Source organism: Aptenodytes forsteri, unplaced genomic scaffold (assembly GCF_000699145.1).
Source record: "Aptenodytes forsteri isolate BGI_AS27 unplaced genomic scaffold, ASM69914v1 Scaffold227, whole genome shotgun sequence".
NCBI lineage: Eukaryota > Metazoa > Chordata > Aves > Sphenisciformes > Spheniscidae > Aptenodytes > Aptenodytes forsteri.
This window is the reverse complement of record NW_008795365.1, coordinates 2,960,975-2,984,664: the sequence shown is the minus strand read 5'-3', so window position 1 is coordinate 2,984,664 and position 23,690 is coordinate 2,960,975. Positions and strand designations below refer to the sequence as shown.

At 38.6% G+C, this 23,690-nt stretch overlaps 1 protein-coding gene across 1 annotated transcript in view; it reads left to right on the top strand.

Annotated features, from left to right (window-relative positions):
• ARHGAP10 (Rho GTPase activating protein 10) overlaps positions 1 to 23,690 on the top strand; it is a 155,006-nt gene that overhangs the window by 122,965 nt on the left and 8,351 nt on the right. The window contains exons 20-22 of the mRNA XM_009280245.2: positions 8,904 to 9,066; positions 20,364 to 20,495; positions 21,953 to 22,044. Coding sequence (XP_009278520.1) covers positions 8,904 to 9,066; positions 20,364 to 20,495; positions 21,953 to 22,044 — 387 coding nt within the window. The remainder of the gene's footprint in view (positions 1 to 8,903; positions 9,067 to 20,363; positions 20,496 to 21,952; positions 22,045 to 23,690) is intronic.

Here is a 23,690-nt window from a genome sequence, read left to right as displayed (position 1 = left end):
AAAAAAAAAAAAAAAAAAAAAAAAAAATTGCTCATGCAGACATCTAACCCCAGAGTGTCAGAAGAATGGATAGTGGTAGAAGAATCCAGGCATGGAAGAAAATGTTGACCTAACTACATTGAGGTAGCAAAATCTGTCTTCCTAATTGCTGCCTTTTAAATCATCAGCTGGGAGATTAGGAGGTTCCTCAACAAATGTGTCACCTGGATGTTCAGTTAAAACAGCTGATAAAACTTCCTTAAGGGCTGCTTAGCTTGTTTTCAGTTGTCTTTTTAATAAGCCATAGGCATGCTGCTTCATCCATCCCTACATTGAAGTCACTGTTATGGCAAAAGGAGAGAGGCGAACAAAATGAGGAAGGAGGCAGAGCCAAGTGTCAGCAGCATACTGAAAATGTTTCAGAGTGGCTTTCTTATGAGAGACCTGTCACATACACAACGTGAGAGAAGTTAGTCTTTGTCATTATCCAAGTACCACCATGGGTTGTGGAATTATTGGTAAGAAACTTCTCGTTTTAATAAGTCATGGGAAGTTATTGCAAGTGAAGTAAGCTAAATAGCAAGAGAAGAGGAGACAGCAGCATGATATTATCTCTGTTTGACAGCTCGGGAAAAGAATTTTTGAACACCTTACCTTTTGGGGGTGGAAGGACCCTTACAGAGACCTTTTCCAGCTGATCAGTGGCTGAATTGCCAACACAACAGAAAAGAAGAGGAAACACGGAAGAATATTTTTATGGACTTCGGAGTTTTTTATGCCATTTAAGAAGTGCTGCTGAATTAGGGAACTTTTAGCCCTGATTATAGCATTGTACCCCTTTTTGATCTGCTTTGCTTTTTCACAGTTCTCATTCATTAGACTAGAGCTGTTCTGTTGGTAGGTTTCAATAGAGGTCTGGACCATAGGTAACTGTTGCCTGGACTTACAGAAACCCAAACCACTCAGTGCTACCAAAAAAATTATGAAAGCTATGGGGCAATCCATTTATCTTACTATTTGTCAGAATTTTCAGGAAGTAGCTTCAGTTCATCACTGCATTTTTCAGCCATGAAATTAATGTGTGGCATCTGGCCAGCCTGGTAAGGCTGGAGGTTGTGTGTGGCTTCCTGCCAAGCAAGCTCTGGTAAAACATGAGTAATCTTTGAGTTTAGATACTGCTCTTGTTATCATAGTATACACAAATCAAAAGAGGAACCCCTCTGCATGCTTGTATCTGATTTCTGTTGTGTTTCAAAATTGAATTATGCGATATAAATTAACAAGCCAACCTTGTGTCCATGACTCTGTTTTGAACTGTTTTTCCACAGCTTGAGGAATAAATTGGAATTCTTTACCCATTTTAGTTTTAGCTTGCTCAGCGAAAGGCTTACCTACAATTCTATGTATCTTTGGGATTTTATTGACGTAAAGAAGTAATCCAAGCAATATTTCTCCTGAATTTTGAGAGAGGACCTGCGGTGAAGGAGATACTTATTGAAATAATTGCTTGCTATTACAGGTTAAGTGTATGTCTAGAAAGATGCTTGTTTAAAATTGAACTTTGCATTTTAGAAATAAAAAAGTATCAAAAAGGAGGAGGGCAGGGACATGGTCCCAAAATCCCACTTGCCCCTAAGTAACTTGCAGATGAGCACATTTCTTTCCCTTTCCTAGCCCCAACTCAGACACCCACCTTTCTGGCTACAATTCTTGAGTTGCATCAGCCAGTCTTGAGGCAAATTCTGTGTAGTGCAGCTTCCTCCTTTTTCCGACGTATCTGAATCATTATGGAGTTGGGAAAAACAGTCTTTCTACAGGAAAGCTATTTTGTGCCTAAGATACACACGCTTGTACATGCACGCATTTGAAAAATATATCAAAGTTGGTCTTTATCTAGGAAAAAACTGTAGTTGACTCTAATAGTTGTGTTAATTATTTTGTCTGAGAGAAAAAAATAGCTGGCATAGAGATCTAACTCTTACTGCATGTGTTTTGAAAGATGAAGCTGATGAATATGTGGGCTGTCTGCTGTCCATTTGCTCCATGAAAGCTCTACTGGTTTTAGGGCATATGAGTCTATGATGTCTAAATTTATTTAAGAACTAACTGCATACTAAGGCAGTACTGCGGTGTATAGGATTTGCTACACAATGAGGATAATGGATACTTTTTGATAATGAAATGTGGTAATATAAAGCTATTTTTCTGAGTGTTTACAGGAATCTGACCTCCAAAGTACTTATTATTCGGGAACAGTGAAATAACTCTCTTGTTTAGTTTTAGCATTCTCTATGATTATTTTTAACCAAATAATAGATCGGTTTTAGCTTGCTTTTATGTGATTTCACCTTAGTTTGGAAACTTACATGTTTAAATAGCACAATTTCTGTAGTCTGGAGGTGAGTAGTAAACAATTCTGTTGACCAGTTTCAGTGGCGTGATAAACAAAAGTACATAGTTTCTTAATTTACTCAGAAACAGATGACTTGACTTCATTAATTCAGAAAACTTTAAAAATTTGAAGAAGGAGAAGAATGTCTGAGTTCACATGGTGCTTGGTATAATTACCACAGGATGATTTGTACTGTAAATAGTGAACAAAGGATGCAGCCCTGCATCTAGAAAAGGGTGTTCTTGATTGCAGAGTCCTCTGATCACTCTGATGTCACATAAAGCTTTCTCCACTAGAGTTACTTCTAGCTTTCCAGGAATGGCTGAATCCTTTCCGGAATGATTGGTACTTCGTATCACAGGATCACTTAAAGTTTTGTTAACTGTGTGAAACAACTTACCTTCAGTTATGTTTTTCATGCCTGTTTTCTGTGGATGCTGAAGCTCTAGCACATGGAACTAAGTTGTCACTTGGCAGGGGATATTTATCATACTCGTATTTCTTTTCTATCCCTTATCTACGAGATTCCTATTAAAATGAAAACATAGTACATACCTACAAATTAACATAAGAGCAAAGCTACTTTCTACTTGGTTAAACTTCTGTATTATTGTGGGAAGTTAGCTATTTATGGTGAATGAATGTTTGTTATCTCAGAGCTGGATGCAGCTGTGATGCTGATGGGGGGGGGATGGGTGGCTGCACAGCAGTGCAGCTGCTGCTTCCCCATCTCGTAATGCAGAAAATGTCAGATGAAGGTGGTAATAGGGATTTTTCAGCATCTTTAGTTTACTCTCCTCAGTAATTCTCCCCATCGCCCCTTGTCAATGACTAGACCTGTGTGACTGTGTCAAAGTGGAATAAGACATGTCTTTTATCCTCTTATTTTGCCATGCTTTGTGTATCCGATGAACACTTAAAACATACATGACAGTTCTGTTCTGCCCATTCTGTGTGTCTCAATAGAAACTGTCATATATTCCTCATTTACTCCAGAAACATTCACTTTCATAAACTGTTTTCATCTTCTGGCTACCCTTAAACTATAGATGGTTGTAATGTTGATGTTGAAGATTAGTCTTTCTTTTAATAGTAAAGTATGTAATTCTTTAGTTTACTTCAGCTTAAGTTGGAAGAAAACTCTGTCACTCAAGCAAGTAACTGATAGTGTTAGCTCTCTGGTTTTCGTAGGTTTTATTACAAATGTTTTTTCTTATTTAGAAATCTTGGAGTAAAGTAAGGATCTGATTATTGACACTGCCAAAGTATTTCAGTTTTTTTCAACTTTGGATGCCAACAAAAAATATTCTTAGACTAGCCAGATGGAAAAAGGAGAAAAAAAGGCAACCGGGAGGCACGTCATGCTCAGTTAGGTAGAAGCTGTGTTCAGATTTCTGGTATGGAGGGTCTGAGAGCCTTTACTATCAGAGGCTCATCCAGACAAAAAGGAAAAGGAATTGAGGGTTACATATTTGCTAGAGAGAAGCTAGATGAGGTAAGTCTTAGTCTATATAGGTACTTTCTTACCTTGTGGGAATTCTTCATTATGAGAAAGGGTGACACGAGGCAGGGAGGGGGGGAAGGAGGAAGGATATTTGCGTTAGAAACCGAATGGTAAGTAGTACCAGCTAGACACAACCAGTAAATGGTTAGGATCAACCTAAGCTATCATTTTCTAGATAGGGCTGGTCTGAACTATGAACAGTCGTAAAGGCAAAGCACGGGTATCTGTTGCAGAGGTGCACTGAAAGCTCTAAGGCTTGGATGAGTGTTGTGATTAGAACAGTGAAACAAGAAGATAATTTAGATGACAGTTTAAAAGGATCTGAGCAGTCAAAAAATATAAATAGTATGCAAAAGGTGGTGAGAATGTGAAACAAGTTTTAACTCTGTTAGAGAGTAAAACTGGTTCTTACACCTATTTGCATAGGATGAGGAGATGAATCATAGAAGCGGCTTGGTGGCAACTCTAGAAAGATGGCCAAGCTGAAGGCCGAAGGCACCCAGAGGCTTCCCACAAGTATAAAGAAAAGTTGATGGCTGAAGTGTTGACAAAAATTTATGAGACATCATACAGACTTACTGCTTTTATACTGAGAACCCTCATGTATTTCATCTGTTCTGGCACTCTTTGGTACCCTAAGATAAGAGTGTAATGGGAGAGAAAAGGGAGGGGGATTGACATTTTTAGGGAGAGAAAATGGAGACACCAAGAACACCAAACTGTATGCTCAAAGAATGATTTAAATGAGCTTTAAAAGAAATCATGTCTTCCCTATTTTGTAGTGTAAGAGCTCATTAGAATTCAAGTGGTAGAAAAGAAGAATAGGAAGTTTCAGGAGCTCCTCTTCAAAAGGACCTGTCAGTCCAATGTGGCAGTCAGCCTTTTCATAGAAGTGGGAAACCTGACAACGCTACTCACTGGAGAACAATGTTGGAGGTAAAGAGGAGTGAGAGGAGAGAAACAGTAAAAATATTAGACTATCAATATTAGGGAGCCCCTGAATTCCAAGGTAAAATGAAAACCACAAAGCTGAATCAATTCCAGCAATGTCCTTAACACACTCTTTAACAAACCAACCATGTCAAAACTTTAAAGACTTTTTAATCTCCAGCAGCTTAGGATCTTTACTTGCTCCACACAGCAAAATACAGGAAAAGGGTAGGGTAGGGGGGGAAAAAGAGAAAATAGCTAGCAGTCAATATATGTTACAAGTTTTGAAGAATTGTTAAAAAGAACTTAGCTATGAAAATTGATGTGGGATTTATAATCAGCAGGATCAAGCAGAAATCTTCACAGGTAGTCCTGTTGCAAGGTGAACATTTTGAATAATGTGAAGCCATCTAACTTGTCCTAAAAAAGTTCTCTGGTTATGGGGTTGTATGGCTTGGCAATGTTAATTCTTAAAACATCTTGTAGCATGCTGAAGAAGTTTGAAGAAACTGGAGGAATGCTAATGTAGTAGCAGTATTTAGAAAGGTAAATACAAATCCTTAATGATATATTTACATATGGGACAAAGTTAGGAGGAATTGCAAATAATGACAATGGCAGTTACGTAGGAGTTGTGGTCATGTGCTAAGCTGTACCCATTCAAACAAAATAAGCTTGGTTGTACTGAGAAATAAATTTACAGATTTTGGAGGAAAAATGTAGCCTGTAGCTACAGAATGGAGGACTACATCCTTGAAAACAGTGACTTAGCAAAGTCTGTTAGTCACAGTGGGCAATCAGCTCATCATAAACTATTAATTTAAAGCCATGGCAAAAAAGTGCTGGCCTTGCATGTACAAACAGGGGATTGATGAGTAGGAGTAAGTGGTGGAATTAACGCTCAACATGGCACTCGTGGGACCACAACAAAAAATCATGAATTCAGATCTGATGTGCGCTCTTCAGAAAGAATTCTGGGAAATTGTAACAGGTTTATAAAACAGGTACATGATTCCAAAACTGCAAAATCCCTTACAGTAAGAGATTTAGTGTTAAACTTCTAAAGGAGATAGTTTCTATACCTTCACACAGCAGAAAAAACGGATATGAGAGATACTGTAATTATTAGCAGTGCACATTACATGGGTCATGCCTGAAAATAAAGCCTAACAAAGTGAAGGTACATGCATTCATCAGTGAGTATGATAATTAGCAGCCAATTGATTCTCCATTACCTTTATCATCTGCTGATGTCTTCAGACAAAGACTCTTTGGAAGATACAGTTTGGCACAACATGAGATAGGCGTTAATCAAAAGCAGGTTATTAAGCTTAGAGAGAGAACTAGATAAAATTCTATGGCCTCTGCCATGTACAGGAGTTACTATAATTTCTGAAGTTAGCAGAACTTTTTGTCACCGACATACAGGGTGAAATCTTTGTACTCCTGAAATTTGAGCAATGACGCTATATTTCAAAGACTTAGGTTTTGAGCATATATTGTTTTTAATCATGAAAATGTGCTAGATAATCATTAGTCATCTGTTTTTACAGTTATACAGAATTGCCTTTTCCTGAATAAAGGTATTGTTTTACTTTACAAAAGCAGGTCATTGGAAACATCAGAAATGTAAAGTATCTTTGAACGTGTTTTTAGAGGGTGTTCACTTGATCCAATAGAATTTAGCAGGCGTTTTCCTGTTTAAATACCTGATTTGTTTTTAGTGTTCAAAACCCGATCTTATTCTTGAGACTGCAATACAGTATTGACCGGGAGAAAACGCTGCCTCAGGAAGGAAGGGAAGGAAGAAGAAAATTTGAGGAAAGATTTAATACGCAGTTTCATTTATGATAATGTCAAATGCAATTGCTTGTACACTGCAGTCTCCAATGTAGACTCTGCTGTGCACGACTGAAGCGTTAGGTATTTTTTTACTTTTTCTGTGTGCTCTGAGAAACGATTCAACAGAAAAACCTCTGCTTTCTGTAGGAGGGTGTGGTGAGTTGGTCATATTTGTAATATTAAAGAACAGATTAATATTCCTTTCTACTGCTGTTCTAGTAATGTTGTAGTTTGATAATCTGGTTAATACTACTACTTTGAAAAGAAATTGTGATGAATTAAAAGGACTTAAGTCTATTTAGTTTTAAGGAATTCAGTTTCTTTGCAAAGTAAAATTGCAGTATTACTGTCTAATCTCAGATTTTTATCATTGTGACACATACGTCTGCAAATGAGATGTAATTAATTAGTTTTTACCTGACACTCCTACGGTTTCATGTCATGTCATGTAAACGTGAGCGGCAGCATTCTGGCCTGGGTGCAGCAAGGAGGTGTGAGGTGAGCAGGATTGGGCTGGAGCGCGAGTGACTCACTTTCCCAGGTTAACGTTCTCCTCCTCAGAGCTTATCATACTTTGTTACTACAGGCTAATTTAGATCCTTAAATTAGCAGCTGCTTTAGGGAGAAATTTCCAGATGATCACTTTTATCATTTCGGTGTTTTTAGTTGTGTGTCATTTTACTCTCTAGGGAAGCTGTTCTCTGAGAGTTGCTGGGAAGGGGTGAGGACGAGATGGCTGGGGAAGCGGGCGAGTGCTTTGTTAGCTTTCTGCTTTTGAAGCAGAAGGAATTGAACTGGTTGAGGCAGTAATAAAGTTGTGAGAAGGATTTTATCCAGCGAAGGTGGCTTTTCATTGTCCACGTTTCATTGTTGTTGCATTTTTAATTAAGGAAAAAAAATAAAAGAAAGAAATCATTGCAACAGTACTGCTTAGCTTGATGGAGTAGAATTAAGCTCAGTTGTTCGCTGTGCGGATCTAATACTTCATCTTGTATAGTACTGTATATAAGAGATACAGCTTGTCAAGCAAGCACAATATTTTAACAGTTTTTCATCACGATATTGTGATGCTGTGTTAGGACTTGGTTTGTTCATTTTTTTCCCTGCAAAGCTTTTGGTCCTGGAGGAGCAGAACTCTTTTACCAAGACTGTGGTGTCAGCGGTATCTGATCCACTCTAGAGGGACTTTTGTGATGTTATTTAGCAGGGCTGTGGGCCATGTTCGTGGGTGCTAGTGGGAGTAGGATGGACAGAGGAGGAAAGGAAAGGATGTGGAGAGCCTTGTAAAGGGTGGCTGGAAGTGATCCTTATTACTGTTAAATATTAATATTCTGAAAACAGCCACAGGCCCCATTTGAGACGGTGGGCTTAGCTGTGCTGGACACTTTAATGTTTGCAATTGTCCTCTTTTCATACTCGTCCTTTAGAATTTATAAAATGTACAGCTGATGTTTAAATAAAAAATTAAAAAGGAAAAGCTCTGTAGGTGAAGGTTAGCTTTTCAGGGAAGACCATGCTGTTTGGCTAGATGTGTCAGATGATTTGCAGTGAGTGCTGTGACACTTTGGTAACTTTTTCTTACTGTCCATGGGATATGAATGGTGTTCCTTTAATGTTTTCTTAAGCAATCATTTCTGAATGTGTTGCCTCCTGAGTGATATTCTAATAGTAGCCTATGAAAACAAATAGTAGACCAGAATACAATGAGTTCTCTTAAAAGTAACACTGTTAAAAAGGGGTAATAAAAGTAACGTTCTTGGGTATTGCGTGTTTGCTAGAGATCTCCTGCTTATTTTGACCTTTTTAAATTTCATTGTTTCACGTTTGATAGGATTCTGCTTACGGTACTTGAGAGCAATCATTTCCTCAAATGTGTATTAAATTATTTTTAGAGACTGTGTTTTTAGAGACACACGCAAATGTGTATAGCCTAAAGTATTTTGTTATCTCAGGTGACACATTTGTCTAAAAACAACCCCCCAAAATCTAGCATTTCATCCACATAAAACACATGTTGAAAAGGGGACCGGGAATATGTTGTGTTGTGAAGGTAGCCTGGTGATAATGATGGCGGAAATTGTGCAATGGTGCCTTTTGGGGAAATGCTGGGGGATTGTTTGTCCTCCAAAATATCCTGTCAAGATGGGACAGTAAGGTTTCTTCTTGTATGTATTTCAGGACATGTTACCAAAGCAGCTTCTTTGGCTTGTGAGAATGTTCTTTTAGTATCCTTCTAACTTGTGCTCTCTTTTCTAGCTGACAGTCACAGCTCTCCCAGAGAAGACACCCCAACTGGGAGCATGGATTCTCTTTCTTCCCAGTCTCCAACACCTGCCTTCTCTAGTAGTCCCTCCGGGCTCCTGGATGGAAATCACCTTATTATGGACAGCGGAGATCTTGCAGGCTGGACAACAAATCTGTAAGTAACCTGAATATTAAGTAACAATTTTTCCACTAGTATGATTGGACACGTGAAGCCCATTTCCCTTTTCAGTTTGGTGGCAAGTGAGTGATTTTTCGAAATTACATATAATTGTGTTTGTTTTCTTCTGCTACAAAAAGGTATGTGTTTATACATTGTGGTGGAGCTTAGAGGCTCCTTGAATATTTGTAGGAAAGAAATGTTCTTTTTCTACAGAAACCTAGTGCATTTTACTGTAACCTGTTATGAAATTTTAAATGTTTTTTTATTTAGGCATTGAATATGTAAGTTATTTTCTGTATGATGTATTACCCTAGTTTTATTTCAAGACAGTGTTAAGCTACACTTAGAGGCAGGGCTATTAGGATTTAGGACCAAAGTTTGGGTTTGGATAAATATGCTGTAATGGGTGTGTGCTCAGATGCTGTTGTCTAAGAACATTATCACTGTTAATCTCTTCTTAACAAATTAAATGCCTGTTTTCCAATGAAAGTGCAGTCTGTCACTTTCAGTAGACTCTGTAGATGTTCAGTTTGTGAGCGTGACTTCAGTTTAGCAAAAATTGACATTACAATGTTAGTCCTATCTCTGTAATACATATTCAGGTTTGATACACAAGAAGCTGAACATAACTTGTTTTTTAAATCAGAAGTTGAACTGGAATTGAATTCTCTGGTTTGCTCTTCATACAAACTTTAACATATCAAGACAAAGTTTTCCAGCCTTCAGTGCCAAGAAGATGGAAGGAGCAGGTCTGGAGAAAAGATTTGATACAAGTATTTTCCATAATGGTATTCTGAGTAGCCTGTTCTGCTGATGAAGCAAGTGTGTAAAATTATACGTGTAGGTGTATGTAACACATGAGAATATATAGATAGCCATATGATGAGTTTATATGCACACACAAATAATTAACTGCTGATTAGAGTACTTATTAGCTAGAACAATATTTTCTCTCATGTATTGAAAGAATTCCAGATTTATAGGTATTTTACATAAATGTCATTTCTTTAGTAGAGGACTGAAGTTACTTTCCTTATTAATGGTATTCTGAGTAGCCTGTTCTGCTGATGAAGCAAGTGTGTAAAATTATACGTGTAGGTGTATGTAACACATGAGAATATATAGATAGCCATATGATGAGTTTATATGCACACACAAATAATTAACTGCTGATTAGAGTACTTATTAGCTAGAACAATATTTTCTCTCATGTATTGAAAGAATTCCAGATTTATAGGTATTTTACATAAATGTCATTTCTTTAGTAGAGGACTGAAGTTACTCTTTCCTGTAATATCCACTAGTAGTGGGTAGGATTAACAGTAAGTTGTATTTGATGAAAACAGGTGCATGTGTGGAAAACAGGCTGTATATGATATAAAACTAGAATGTCTATGAAAGCAAGCGTAGCTAATTAAGGAACATAGGGTTAGCGGAACATTGATAATGTCACTTCAGAGAATAAAAGAAGGAAGTGCTGGTTTTATCCAGAGGGTTCAGGAACTTCAGGTGTTTGAAGGAACACTGCATTTTTTGCATTTGTTAATTTTCATAAAAAATTCTACTGTACTGCTGATTTGGAAACTTTGATGGCTTGAGGTTTTGTGCTCGGTTAGAAACAGTACTTAAACAGTTCTGTTTGGAAGGGGGAAAAAAAGTGCATGGTATGTGCATCTAGATTATTTGTCAAAAGCAGTTTTTCTTCCACTCGCCCATCTGTGAAGTTTGCCTAAGAGCTACCTCTGTAACAAGCCTGGACAGTAACAGAGAGTAGTCTGTGAATGGTACATTCTTTTTCCTCTATTTTCTCACCAAATTGGCTTCTCTTCCCTTTCTAGTTCTGGTGACTCAGAGGGCCTTGCCTTAACAAAACCCGCTCCCCCCCCAACAAAACCTGAAACAGCCCCACTGTATTAATGGCCGAGGTAGATGTCAGCAACGGAGAATGTACTTGGTGGACTTCGGCAGTCGCTGTGCATCACGGGGTCCTGTGGGCAGGGAAAGGTGGTGGTTGACTTGCCATTGTGTAGCTGTGGTAGCTCTCACAGCTCCAGGAAATGTAGCATTGGCTGTTGAACTCTGCTTTGGTCGTAGACTATTCTCATAAATTGGACTATTCCAGAATTAGGTGGAGAACAATCCTTTCTGTTTGTGCAGGATTTCAAAATGTTTTGCATTTTGTGCCAAATTGGAACAAAAACAATTCTTAAAGTCTCAGTATCCTCTCTAAAATGGTATTGCAGGTCTTCACTGAGCTACAGTTAATACCATACTGAGTCTAGGGGAGATGGAAATACAAGAGGATCTGGTTACTCAAGTTTCTGCTGATGTTTATAACACATGGGTGTTACTTGTAAGAGATCGATCACTATGGAGTTATGTAGTCAACAAGGTGACGGTGGCTTCTTTGTGGTAGAAGAGTTGGTTGCATTGTTTCCCCAGGGGAGGGATGTTGCATTGCAGGTCAAGATATGTCAGGTATTCCAAGGTTGGTTTATATCAGTAGTTTGCTTTAAGCAAGAACATGTGATGGATAGCAAGAATACTTTTTGTGGTATTTGTTTTCAAGAAAGGAAAAGCTTGTCTTTTCCTGAATGATAGCTGTTGTCACCATAATGTTTCCTGGCAGAGTGTTTTTGTGATGCATGCCCTTTCCTTGTCCCACCTTTAAAAACAAAAGGAGCTACAGCTTCCAGCATGGTGAGAGGAGCACCAAATGAAGGCAAATATACCCTCACCTCCTGGCTGGCACTAGGAGGGGACTGCATGGCCAGAGTGGTGAAAGAGGCTAAGAGAGCAAGGGCTATACCACCGATTTGAAATGTCTCACAGAGCCCTGACTGCTCAATTGTCATGTCAGTATTTAAAGATGTACTATGCATACGGTGTAACTGGAAGGTGATGTTTCACATATGTGCCATTTTGAAGCCCTGCTAAGCTGTTGGTTTTCATGTCTATAAGTGTGTGTCTGCCTGATGCTAGATTTTCTTTGAAAGCTCTGTGTGGATCAGACATATGCCCTGTGTTGTCATGTACTGCTGTAGGGGTGAGTAGAGAGTTGGGTGATGGTTGGCTCTTACTGCCCACAGCAGGGGTGGTTCTCAGTGGAGACCAAAGTTTGTTGTTCTGAGATTATCTTGCACCCTAAACTTTTTTCAACCTTTTTCCTGAAGATATTTTTAACTTCACACTTCCATCTAGAGCCAAATACTAAAAATAAATACATTTTATTTTTACATACACTCTATGGTAGAACATAGAGAGCTTTTTTTCCCCTGTCAATCACAAAGTTACAGAATAGTTTATGGAGACACAGGATTCAAACTCCAGATAGCTCAGGATGGACAAATTACCTTTTCTACTTGATGGAGCACCGTGTCATAAACATGTATTGTTTGAAAATCCCTTCTATCCAAGGATGCTTAGCACAAGCTAATTTCAGACATAAACTGGTAATTATGGTAGTGAGCTGCATAGAGTACTCCTCCCTTGTAGTGCTCTTCACTGGTATGGGCATTTTTTTCCCTTTAAGGCAGAGCAGCAATGGCAATCTCAGTTTAATGTTAACCAAAGCATTTGCATTCTTTTTTTCCCCTCTCTGCTTTAAATGTCCGTACGTACTTGCCCTCAAGCTACAGAATTAACATTGTACAGCCATCTATCTTCCTCAGGTTCCACTGGAACCACTGTCAAAGTCCACTTTGCTCTGAGAGAGCTCCAGGTGGTTACTGTTTCTGTAAGGAGAGCATGTTTCAGACTGTTTTGGGACTGATGTTGGTATAGTTTCACCAGCAGTACGTTCTTAGAATGCTCATTATTTCCCTCAAAGCCACAGTTGGTTCTGGGGGAAAAAAAAGAGGTTCTGTGTTAGACACATCCAGTTCATGGCATGTTCCTTCTAATTCAGATTGCCACCATAGCCGGTGTTCTGAAGGTAAGTAGCATCTTCTAGATGAAATGCAGTTATCCACATAGGCATTCTTTAGCAGCTTTCTTTGATCTGTATCTTCTGCTGTTTGAGATACTGGAAAATAGGCAATATCCCCTGTTTCAGGAATTTGCCAATATAAAATTTTGTACAGTAGAATGTACAAATACAGTGATATTTGCCATGTTGTGCCTTGGGTTTAACAAGTAGGTCACCTGAAGTTCCAGGTCCTGCCACAGATTTTCTTCAGAGAAAATATTACTTATTCTGTTTTGGTTGCATGGCCTGTGCACACTCAGTTCCCAATGCATTTTGATTCTCTGAATCTGTGTAAGGCTTGGGCATGCCCTACTTCCATCTCCTCCTTCCAATTTCTGCACCTCCTTCTGACTGAGGTGTTACCTTTTTACATGTGGGTTAGGTATTGGACTCTCTTGTTCCCATGTCTGGCCTTGTATGTGTCTGCATGCTCACATCACTAACCGTTCTTTTTTCTGAGGTGCTGCTTTGACGATAGGTCCTTCCCTGCAGCTGTAGAGCCGATTTCCTCTAATGCTAGCAGAAGGGGTCATAAGGCAGCTACGTCCTATTATCTTAGAGGGAAAGGAGATCGTGCCTAATACTGGTCTTGAGAATATTGATTTGTCTTAATTCACAAACTTGGGCTACCTGCAATAATTTCAGAATTTCAGAGTATGGACTAGTTTCCCTCATCTTGACCTTCAGTAATCAGGATGGTGGTGTTCATCAAGCTCTTCACTGACTTCCCAGTGGGCCAAAACCATTTATTGATAAGAGGTCCATCTTATTCAGCCTTCCCTGAGTGCTGGCTATAATGGCAGCTCACCTCTAATGGATTAGCGTAGGTTTCCCTTATCGCGATGACTGATTCGTTGAAAGGTGGATTACAAGTCATGTCCTAAAACACTGTGGACTGCCTTATGTCTGTTTTCACTTGACCTCAGAATGAACCAAAAAAGCTGAACACTTGGTATTCGCTGGACTCGGTATGTGTTGTAATCAATCTTTCTGAGGATCTTTTTCTGATAAGGAAAGCTTTGTTACTGTAACTGGCCCATTGAGATCTGTTTGTGCTTACAGTACAGTGCCTTATGCCAGGGCTTATCTACAGAGCTTAGAGATTCACCCCTCACAGTGCTGGGTTTTGAGAATTGGGTCAGAGTCTTTCTTTTTGGTTGGAAGTCCCCTACATTATCTGCATGACCTCTTCTTCATTCATATAATGAAAACTAATGTCTTGTTCCTCAGCTGCAGAGTTCATTTTTGGGATCTGAGACTTACAGGGTCTCTGGGTTTCCTAGGGAGCTGGAACATGGTGACTTCTGATGGTTATTCTGGATGGAGTCATGGTGCAGGATGTGGGGTAGCCTGCCTCAAGATGATGATACTGAGTATCTGTTTACCTTGCCCCCTCCTCTTTCCCTCTCTAAGCCTTTGGGATTTTGCAGCTGGAGGGGATGGAAAGCATCCTGTCCCCAAACCTCTTCGCTGAGTGTGTATATTGAGTGGGGGTTGTTAAAGCAGTTACATTTCTGGGCTCAGAATAGTAAGATTCATAGTTTTCAAACTGAATCCCCCCTTGGATGCTGCTGTAGGAGCATGTAGAGACAGTCCTGACTGTCCAAATACTGAAGGTACTCAAAACCCAGAGGAGAAATAGAAGCACCAATGTAAATGGCTTTTCAGGAATATGCAAGGGACCAGTGGCAGAGGAAATAATCCAGTCTTTCTTTCATGTCTTTTGCAGTTCTTCTTTACTGGTTCTCCTGACACTAAAATATTCTGTTACCCAGCTCAACGGTGTATACGTGCTACACTATGGGCATCGTTTTTGGGTTTTTATTACCCACAGAGGCTTTCAAAATGGTGATGAGAGCCCTGCTGCGTGGCATCCTGAGTGCTTTCAGGGTCTTTGTGACCAGGCTGGGAAGAAGCTAATCATTCTTCATGAAATCTAAGGCTGTTGAAATTCCCGGTGAGCAAACTGATGTTAAAAGAGCCATCAGATGGCAAGGGAGGGCAGAAATAGTGGTGTTCTACACGTAACAGAAGACTTGGTGATAGTTATTAATTTTGTTTGACTGCTGAATGAATTCCCGTCAGCCTTGTTAGATCTACATCAGTAGACTGCATCTATAGTCTCCTTAAAATTGGAATAGTTTCTTTTTGTACTTTCTGGCAGCGGTGTGAATTTGCAATTTTACATAAATGATGTGTGACTTCAGTTTCAGTGTCTTGAAAACTTTTTATAGTATATAATGTCATCATCTTACTTTAATAAAAGATGCTTTAACAGCTGCAGAAGGCACAGTCCAGGTATGTAGCAGTGCTCGTTGCTCATTGTGCTTATTTTGCAGTTTGTTTTTTGTTTCAGCTGCCACCTCTTCGGTGACTCAGCAGTTTTGAGAGCCGGGTTTAGTGGAGCAGGCACTTCTTTTCGTACCCTTTTGTTACGCAAGCAGAGCAATAGCCCTCATTTTGCAGCTCCTTTGAAACAGGCATAATATACCTTAGTCATGTGGTTCATACAAAACAGACTTTGCCATCTCCTTGTCTTCCAGTGGGCTAGGCAGCTGGGCTTGACAGCAGCACAGGGTAAGCAGTAGGTGTGCTCAGAGCAGGGAGAGATGTGGATGCAACCACAATGATGAGCTAAAGTTTCTTTTTTTTCCTTCTTCCCCCCTCTTTCCCTCCTCTCTCTTCTCTCTCCCCCCTCTCTCCTCTCTCTTCTCCTCCCCTTCTCTCTCTCTCTCTCCTCTCCCCTCTCTCTCCTCGCTCTCCCCTCTCCTCGCTCTCCCCTCTCCTCGCGCTCTCCGCTCTTCTCTCTCTCCATGATTCCAGGGAACACAGCCCCCTCATTTTTTTTCTAAAAGGAACAGCAGTATGCTATAAGCTTATAGATGTACATACTTCATTTTTGCTTTGTCTGAATCATCATTTAAAAATGCTTTAACTTAGGACAGCTGCTGTAGACGTTAGCTTCAGACTTACCAGACTGGCGTGAAAGATCATTTCACTAATGTGTTAGCTGCTTCACTGAGACTTCACAATCCAAGTTTAACAAATTCAGTGATGTGTTCTGTATAAATGAGGGTTCAGGAATGTTGCATGCATGTTACATACTTTAAATTTTGGGGGTGGAGTTTCTTTTCAGAGGGAACACGGATGAGGAAATTCTGTCCTGTTTTTGTCTCCAGCTTTGCTGCAACTATGACAATTTCTGGAATTTTGTCTGTGTGTTTTTCTACTCCCCAGCCTCACCAAGGCATAGGGGTTTTAACATGCAGGAAGATCGTTGTCTGGTGGTGGAGAGTATTGGATTGCATATCGAATCAGAAATAGCCGACACCTTTTGATATACTGTGTCGTCATATAATGAAACCTTTTAGGAACACTTTCATTGAGTTTATGTCAGTCAGACACTGTGATACAACAGCCAAGGGGCTGCCAAACCCGTCTATGAAACAACCCTTTTTTTCTCAAGAGTTGCAGTGTAGATTCTTTTCACAGAGTCTCTTCCTTGCTCTCAAGATAAGAGGCTGCTCTTTAGCTGTGTTACCTTAGGAACCAGCCAGATAAACATCCAATAAAATCTTGTTTTCAGGAGTTTGTTTCTGAATATCAGTACAAAATCTCTAGCTTATTTTCAGTAAGGCCGTTTCCCCCTTCTCCCTTCTCCCAACGTTCACTATGCCAGACAATAGCATTTTTTCTCAGAGAGAGATGATTATGTCAGGCTTCCTCCCCCCCCCCGGCCCCAAGGAAATGCATGGCCTTCATTTTAGCCCTTAGGAGACAGGATTTCTTCAACATACCTTCTTAAAGTTGAGATGCTATATGATAAGATACGCAATACTTTCTACTATATCATCATCTTGATAAACAAAGTGTGCAAAGCTTTATAGCAAGGTAACTTTTCTATCACAAGAATCTTTTCAAGAAAGAAAAAAAAATGCAGCAGTTGCTTACACACCACAACATTGGAACTGATTTTTCCTATTGAGTAAAACCGTCTGTTTTAATAATAAAATTAAGTGGTTCCTAGGATAGCCAAGTACGGTAAATAAAAAAACCCTGAAATTCTAGAATGTGCTTAATATTTAAAGCTTTTTTTTTTTTTTCTTCTTAACATGGTGAAACTATTGCTATTGAAAAATGTTTTTTTTTCCCCCCTGCTGGATCCTAGAGCATGATCTCTTGCTCGGTAACCAGGAGCTGAAAGTGACAGGCGAATTCAGGAGCTGTGCTGCAGTGCTTTCGCTACAGCTGAAATGTATTAAGGGAATTCATCAAAAAGTGGGGGAGGGAGCAGCCCAGCGCTCCACGTACCTGCACTTCTGGAGCGTTTTTCCAGTAGAACTGTTGGAGTGGCTCAGAGTTTGTAGAAAACCTGCCAGTTTTTACATGCTTTTCATATAATGCTGCCTGGTAAAGGACAGTGTAGTCTTACTAGTTGATAGATTACCCTTGTTGAGTCTCTGTAACTTGAGAAATAAACATGCCATGACATGGATCTGAACATTTTATTTCATCTTCTGTTCCTTTATTTGCACACCTTTCCTCTTTTTTTCTTTTTCTTTCCTCTCCAAGTCTCAGCGAGAAACAGTCTGGTATTTATTCCAAGTATTCTTATGAATGACCATTGCTTTCCTGGGTCAGAGGGTATCTTTTGTGCCTTCTCTGTTCTGAGTATTGTTTTGAAATCATTAATCCCGTGTCTTACACGCAGGCGGTGTGTGTTGTTCTAGAGCTGATCAAGTAAGTTGCATAGATTAATATGATGCATGTTTCAATGAAATATTTAATAAATGCAAGTTTTTATTATTCACTTGTTGAAAATCAAACAACACACATCTGAGGTATGCACTAGAGAAGACCACTTGGTTCAATATTCTTGAATCGTGATTAATTTGCATTAGAAACATTTTAATGCTCTTCTGGCAATATACTTGGAATATTATTTTTCTGTGTTCTGTAGTTTTACAGGTTTCAGGAATGAGCCTGACACCAATCTTAATGTTGGAGTTGATTTGATTTGAATAAATAAGAGCACAAGGAAAATGTTTTTTCTTTAAATATCAGGATTGTTTTAACTATAATAGTTTAGTCTATGCAAGTTAGATACTTTTTTTAATTCACTTTTGAAAAACTTTTGTCTTAGGTTCACCTTCTATGTTACTGAGTTAAAATTAATTCTGCATGTATACATTATGTGCAGAATGAGGGAGAAATAATCTATGTTCTAGCAAACTTTATAAACTTTACAGTACCATTGAGAAATTTTTTATCCTCAGTATTTATAGAAAATAATAAAAATGCTGGTGCTCTCCTTTTGTTTTTCTTCTCTGAATGAAGTCACTTTTAGCTGAAGGTTTTTTCTGCATGTATACATTATGTGCAGAATGAGGGAGAAATAATCTATGTTCTAGCATAAACTTTAAACTTTACAGTACCATTGAGAAATTTTTTATCCTCAGTGAAAATAATAAATAATCTATGTTCTAGCAAACTTTATAAACTTTACAGTACCATTGAGATATCCTCAGTCCTCAGTATTTATAGAAAATAATAAAAATGCTAGTGCTCACTTTTTGTTTGGAAAACTTTTCAAAAATTAGATAAAAATGGGAGAAAGAGGACAAGTTCAAGTAAAAGTAAAACCCAAAATTACGTAGGTGCTGGTCTTCAAAGGTAGTTATTGGAAGATGTAGATAATTGTGTAGTGGAGGATTCAGAAGTGGTGAAGCAGACTAGCTGTCCTCTTCCCAAAGTTAAGCATGAAATATGTTTCTAGTCAGCAGAATCCAGCTTTTCATTCAGTTAACTACATATGATTCCTTCCTTTATTTGGTAAATCTGATAGTTTTAAAAGCAGAGCATGTTTTGATAAATCCTTCTAGTTATGATTCCAGCACATTTAAGTTTCTTTTTTATTAGTGGAATTAACTGTAGAATGCTGTTTTCATACACTGTGAATTCCAGTTTTCATCCAAATGCTGCCTGACACAGATCCAAAGGAAAACTATTGTCTTGTTAAATAAGGAATGTGCCATTCACCATTTTATAATGTACTAAATTTAAAAATTAATAATCAAAATAAATGTCTGCTTAACTATGTAATTGCTAGAATGACTATGAGATATATTGGCTAGGAAAATCAGTTTGTAAAAGTTGAATTTGGTTGTAAACCACGTTATGCAAACCAACAATAGCGATCCTTTCTTTTAGAAATTAAATATCCCAGTGCACAAGAAGATTAAATTCAGCTATATAAGTTAGGTTTCCTGCTTCCTTTTATTCATTTACAATTATAACTGGGGTGATTGTTGATCCCTTTTTTGCTTTTGGTCAATCCATCTTGGTTAGGTGTGCATTTACACCCCCACAAAAACCTTCTTGACTGGATTCCTAGGTTTTGGTGGTACTTTGCAGATTTATGCTATCTAAGAGGTTAATCTTGGAATACGACGAACTGATAAATGCTGTATTGTGAAGTCTGTACTTCTGAGTGATGATTCCTGTGTGAAAGCTGTGTGCGAATTACTTTGTTTCTGCTTAGAAACTGCTTGAAGTCCAGCTCTTTGTTCCAAAGATATGCGGACATTAAATGTTTGGACTATTTGTTGTTTTGTCCATGCAGTGAAAGAAAGCCTTCCAGTGCTGGAACGCTTTAGTTCTTTAAGGTATAAAATTAGGAACATCCTTTATGTTGGGGAGGACTTTGTTTTTCAATTACTAATAAAAGTTTTAACTTTGGCTGCTATTTCTTCTCCTCTTGTGGCAAGTATGTGTTCAGCCATTAATTTAGTACATATTTGAACAGTGTGTTCGTGAGGGCAGCCACTGAGGCGGTATCTACACAGTTATGCGACTGAGATCTCAATCCAGAGCCAGCATCGTGATCCCATGTTGTAATAGCTGCAGCCGCTTTTGAAATCTTCCCAGTCGTACATACCTTAGTACAGCACTGAGAAGATTTTTAAATAGATTCATCAAAACTTGTAAAGGCAAAGTGGCAGCTCAAATAATAGCCTGCTATATGCAGTTTCATTGTATCTGTCTTTATTAGATAAGGGATGTGGAATTTTGTCGTCTTATTGGTTATGTCATACATCTCAGGTAATTCATCTTAGCTTAGGATGTAGGACATGTAAGAGAAATACTGTCAAGGAGGAAATGCAGAATCATACAATGGCCACGTCTGCAAAATCAGCTCGACTTTATTATTGATTTTGAGTTTGAGGATCTAACTAGTTATGTAGTTATAAAGATTCAAACATTTTGGTATGAAAAGAAATTTTATTCACCTTGTTAATTCTGCCTTGAATATATTTCCTCTCAGTCCTGGTCAAAGCCGCCCATCGATGGTCTCATGGATGAATACTCCGTCTGCTAACCCAGCTGCTACAAACACTGCATCATCCACTTTCTTCTTCCCTAACCCTGCCACTGGGAGTGACAGAACAGTGGAAAGGTATGATGTACATTTCAACTTTTGCTGGTTATTTATTAGCCTCCTTTTTTCTGTATCTTTTTAAAAATAGCTAATTCATGTCTTCTGCAGTATGTGAATGATTATCTCAAATCAAGAAATGCAACCTTAGCAACTTTGGCAGAATAAAATAACTGTCTACTTTGTCTTATTTTTCCTTTGAACACCTTCCTTGTAGAAGGCACCCAGATTGAGCCAGTGGCTTGTTGGTTAATACAAGCAGACTTTGATTTGGGTGGTCAATTCAGTGTATCTCTACTGCAGTGATTCTCTTACAGTGTCTTTTAAAATACAGATTCTTTCTTGTCTGTAGCCACCCATGTCAAATTTAAGTTTCTCAACATAGCCTTCTTGCCTCTGAAAGACTTTCCCATGTCTTTACCTGTCTCTGGTTTCATTCTTTTCTTTCACTCTTTTGGCCTGCTTTCCTTCCATCCTGTTTCTGCTTCCTTCCATGTTGTTGTCCATCTTTTGAAGTATTTTCACTTTTTCCTTTGAAGGTCTTCACCATCTTAGCTTTTTCCTTCCCAAGTTTTATAATATTTGCTTTTCTAATTAAAGTAGTTGGGTATATTTATCAATTCTTTCCAACGCTTGGTAACAAAATTCCATTTCTCACTATTGGTCACATTTTGCACCAGAATTGCATTGTCTGTTTGACTGCAAGTTCCTTGGGGCTGGGAGAATCTTTCCCAATGTTTTATGTGTAGTTGTTGTTGCCTGGGCTCAACAAAAGATGATTTAATGGTGTGGGTGCTGTGTCTAAACAAAGCATCACTGGGCAGCAGCAAACTGTCAGTTTGCAAAGGCGTAACATAATAAGACGTGCCAAAAATACTTATATATTCCAAGATCTCTGCTTATGGTACTTGGAGAAATGAGTACTTTGGACAAATTCATATTGATGGCTTATTACTGCATCCTGAGAACACCTCTAAAAGACTGCCTGAAACGTTAGAAATCTTACTGCGTTTAGGATAAAACAGCATCTTCAGTAGTCTAGTAATGTTGTACTGTAAACACATATAAGAAGTGAATTCTGTACAGTGATAGTAAAAAGCTGAATTGCAAGATTCATGAAGAAACGTTTCAGAAGATATAATGATTAGTCTGTAAATTAAGTATAGTATGCTTTGCCTACTATTGATTTCATTGCTGATTAGCACTTGGCAAAATTTTAACTGTAGTTGAAAGTCGAGTTTATCATAAAAATAAGTGTGCATAAAGTTGGGAGTATGATATTCAGAAATGCCAACAGTAAGCTGTGAAGCTTCAGCTTTGGCATTTGTGTGTGTGAATTATAAGCCTGTAATGATGCATGTGAGATTGTGTTTAAAGTTTTAGTCATCTCCAAGTGAGAATGGAGAGAGAATGGTTGAGAAAGGAGAGTGTCTTCATAATAGTGAAAAATGACTATAATGCATAATTTCATTTTTCAGCATTGCCCACCGAAAAGCAAGAGCAGTTTATCCATGCGAAGCAGAACATAGCTCTGAATTATCATTTCAGATAGGAGCAATTTTTGAAGATGGTAAGTACTGCTTGAGTAAATATAAAGCAATGAAAAACAAATTGACAAAACTGCTAAAATGGCTTTGGATAAAAATACAAGCCTAACTGCTATTCTGCCAACGTTGCTGATGGCACACAGTTGGTGACGTAGAAGATTTCTGGTATGCAGAAGCTACTTAGCATATACTTAGCACTGTGAGGCAATGCCTTTGATTTCTGGTGAGTAGACACTTTCAATTGGTCTACTTTTTCAGCGGCATTTAAATGTCTTGTAGTACCAAAAAAGGTTATTCAGCAATAGAGAAAAACATCTTGGCCTATGAAACTGTGGGTTTTTTAAATGTGAACTATTGTTGTAAAATAACATATGGGCTTTCATTTAAAGAAGAAAAAAAAAAAATCTGTTTAAGGATTTTTAAACAAGCAGAGCTCCGGGTAAATCGGGTAGATCACTGGAGAGAAAATGGAGTGTTTACTTTTTGGATCAAGGGGTGCCTTAGTGTGTGTATGTACTTGTAGAAAAAGGAATATTCACTGAGGTGCAGAACGAAGGCCTGTGTTTGAAGATTTCTGTGGACCCAAATATAGTATTACGTATGAACATCCAGAAGGTGATTCCTGTGCTCAAGACTGTGTTGCTCCTCAATGAGCTTCCACGGCTCTATTCTTCAGCAACTGCACAGGGACTTCAAACTGATAGGAACAGGTTTAGTTTTTAAACCTTATGCCAATGACTACTGTAATACAAATTCTGAAGATGCAGAAGATGACATTAGAGCGTAGTTTCTTCCTATCACAAGGAAATGCTTATTGTAAGAAAGAGATGGTATGGAATGGCTCAACAGGGCCTGGACAGATTCAGCAATTCTTGTTACTTGAATGCAATTTAATATTAAGTCTAAGCAGAAATTAATTCATAGCAGCAGCACGGTAAGACCGTTGTTTGTTACAAGGCCTTGATAAAAAATTACATTCATTCTAAAAACCAGAAGACTCTTAAGTTTGGCCAAGTCTTCATCCAAGTTTTGTGCAGACTGGGGGATTCAAAGTGATCTGAGAATTACATCCCTAAGAACCTTGTGAGTACTGAGACCAGTGTTTCAGTCTTTCAGGCTGTCTAGAGGCAGGGGGGTAGTAAGAGGCATACTGGCCTCTAAAGAATCTGGAAATTCTGCAGTGGTGCCCGTTTTCTTCTCATCCATTGTCAGCTTTTAGCTTGCTACCAGGTCAGAAATCTGATACGTGCTTTCCAGAGGGGAAGTGGTGTTTAATTCTGCATGATCAAACGCACTTATGGGAGGTACTGCCCCGTCATTCAAATACCACATGTGAGAGTCTTTGGTTGGATGTCCAATAAAGGAGGAGTATTCCAAATTCCCAGTTTACATCCAGCAGGAAAAAGAGAAAAGTACACAGTCTAAAACAGCTGGAAAACATCAACCTGCAGGCATTAAAAAGCTAACTAAATATGTCTCGTATATCCCAAAATGCACCCTGTTAACTCTGTTAGCACTGGATCAAAAGTGTATGTGGGAAAGTTCTTCTCATAAATGAACATCTTTTCGTCCTGTCCTCCCCAACCCCAGTAGAATGTTCCTAATTTGTTTAACGAGCTGAAACAAATGGGCAACTTAGCAGAATCTTTTTTTTTTTTTTTTTTTTAAC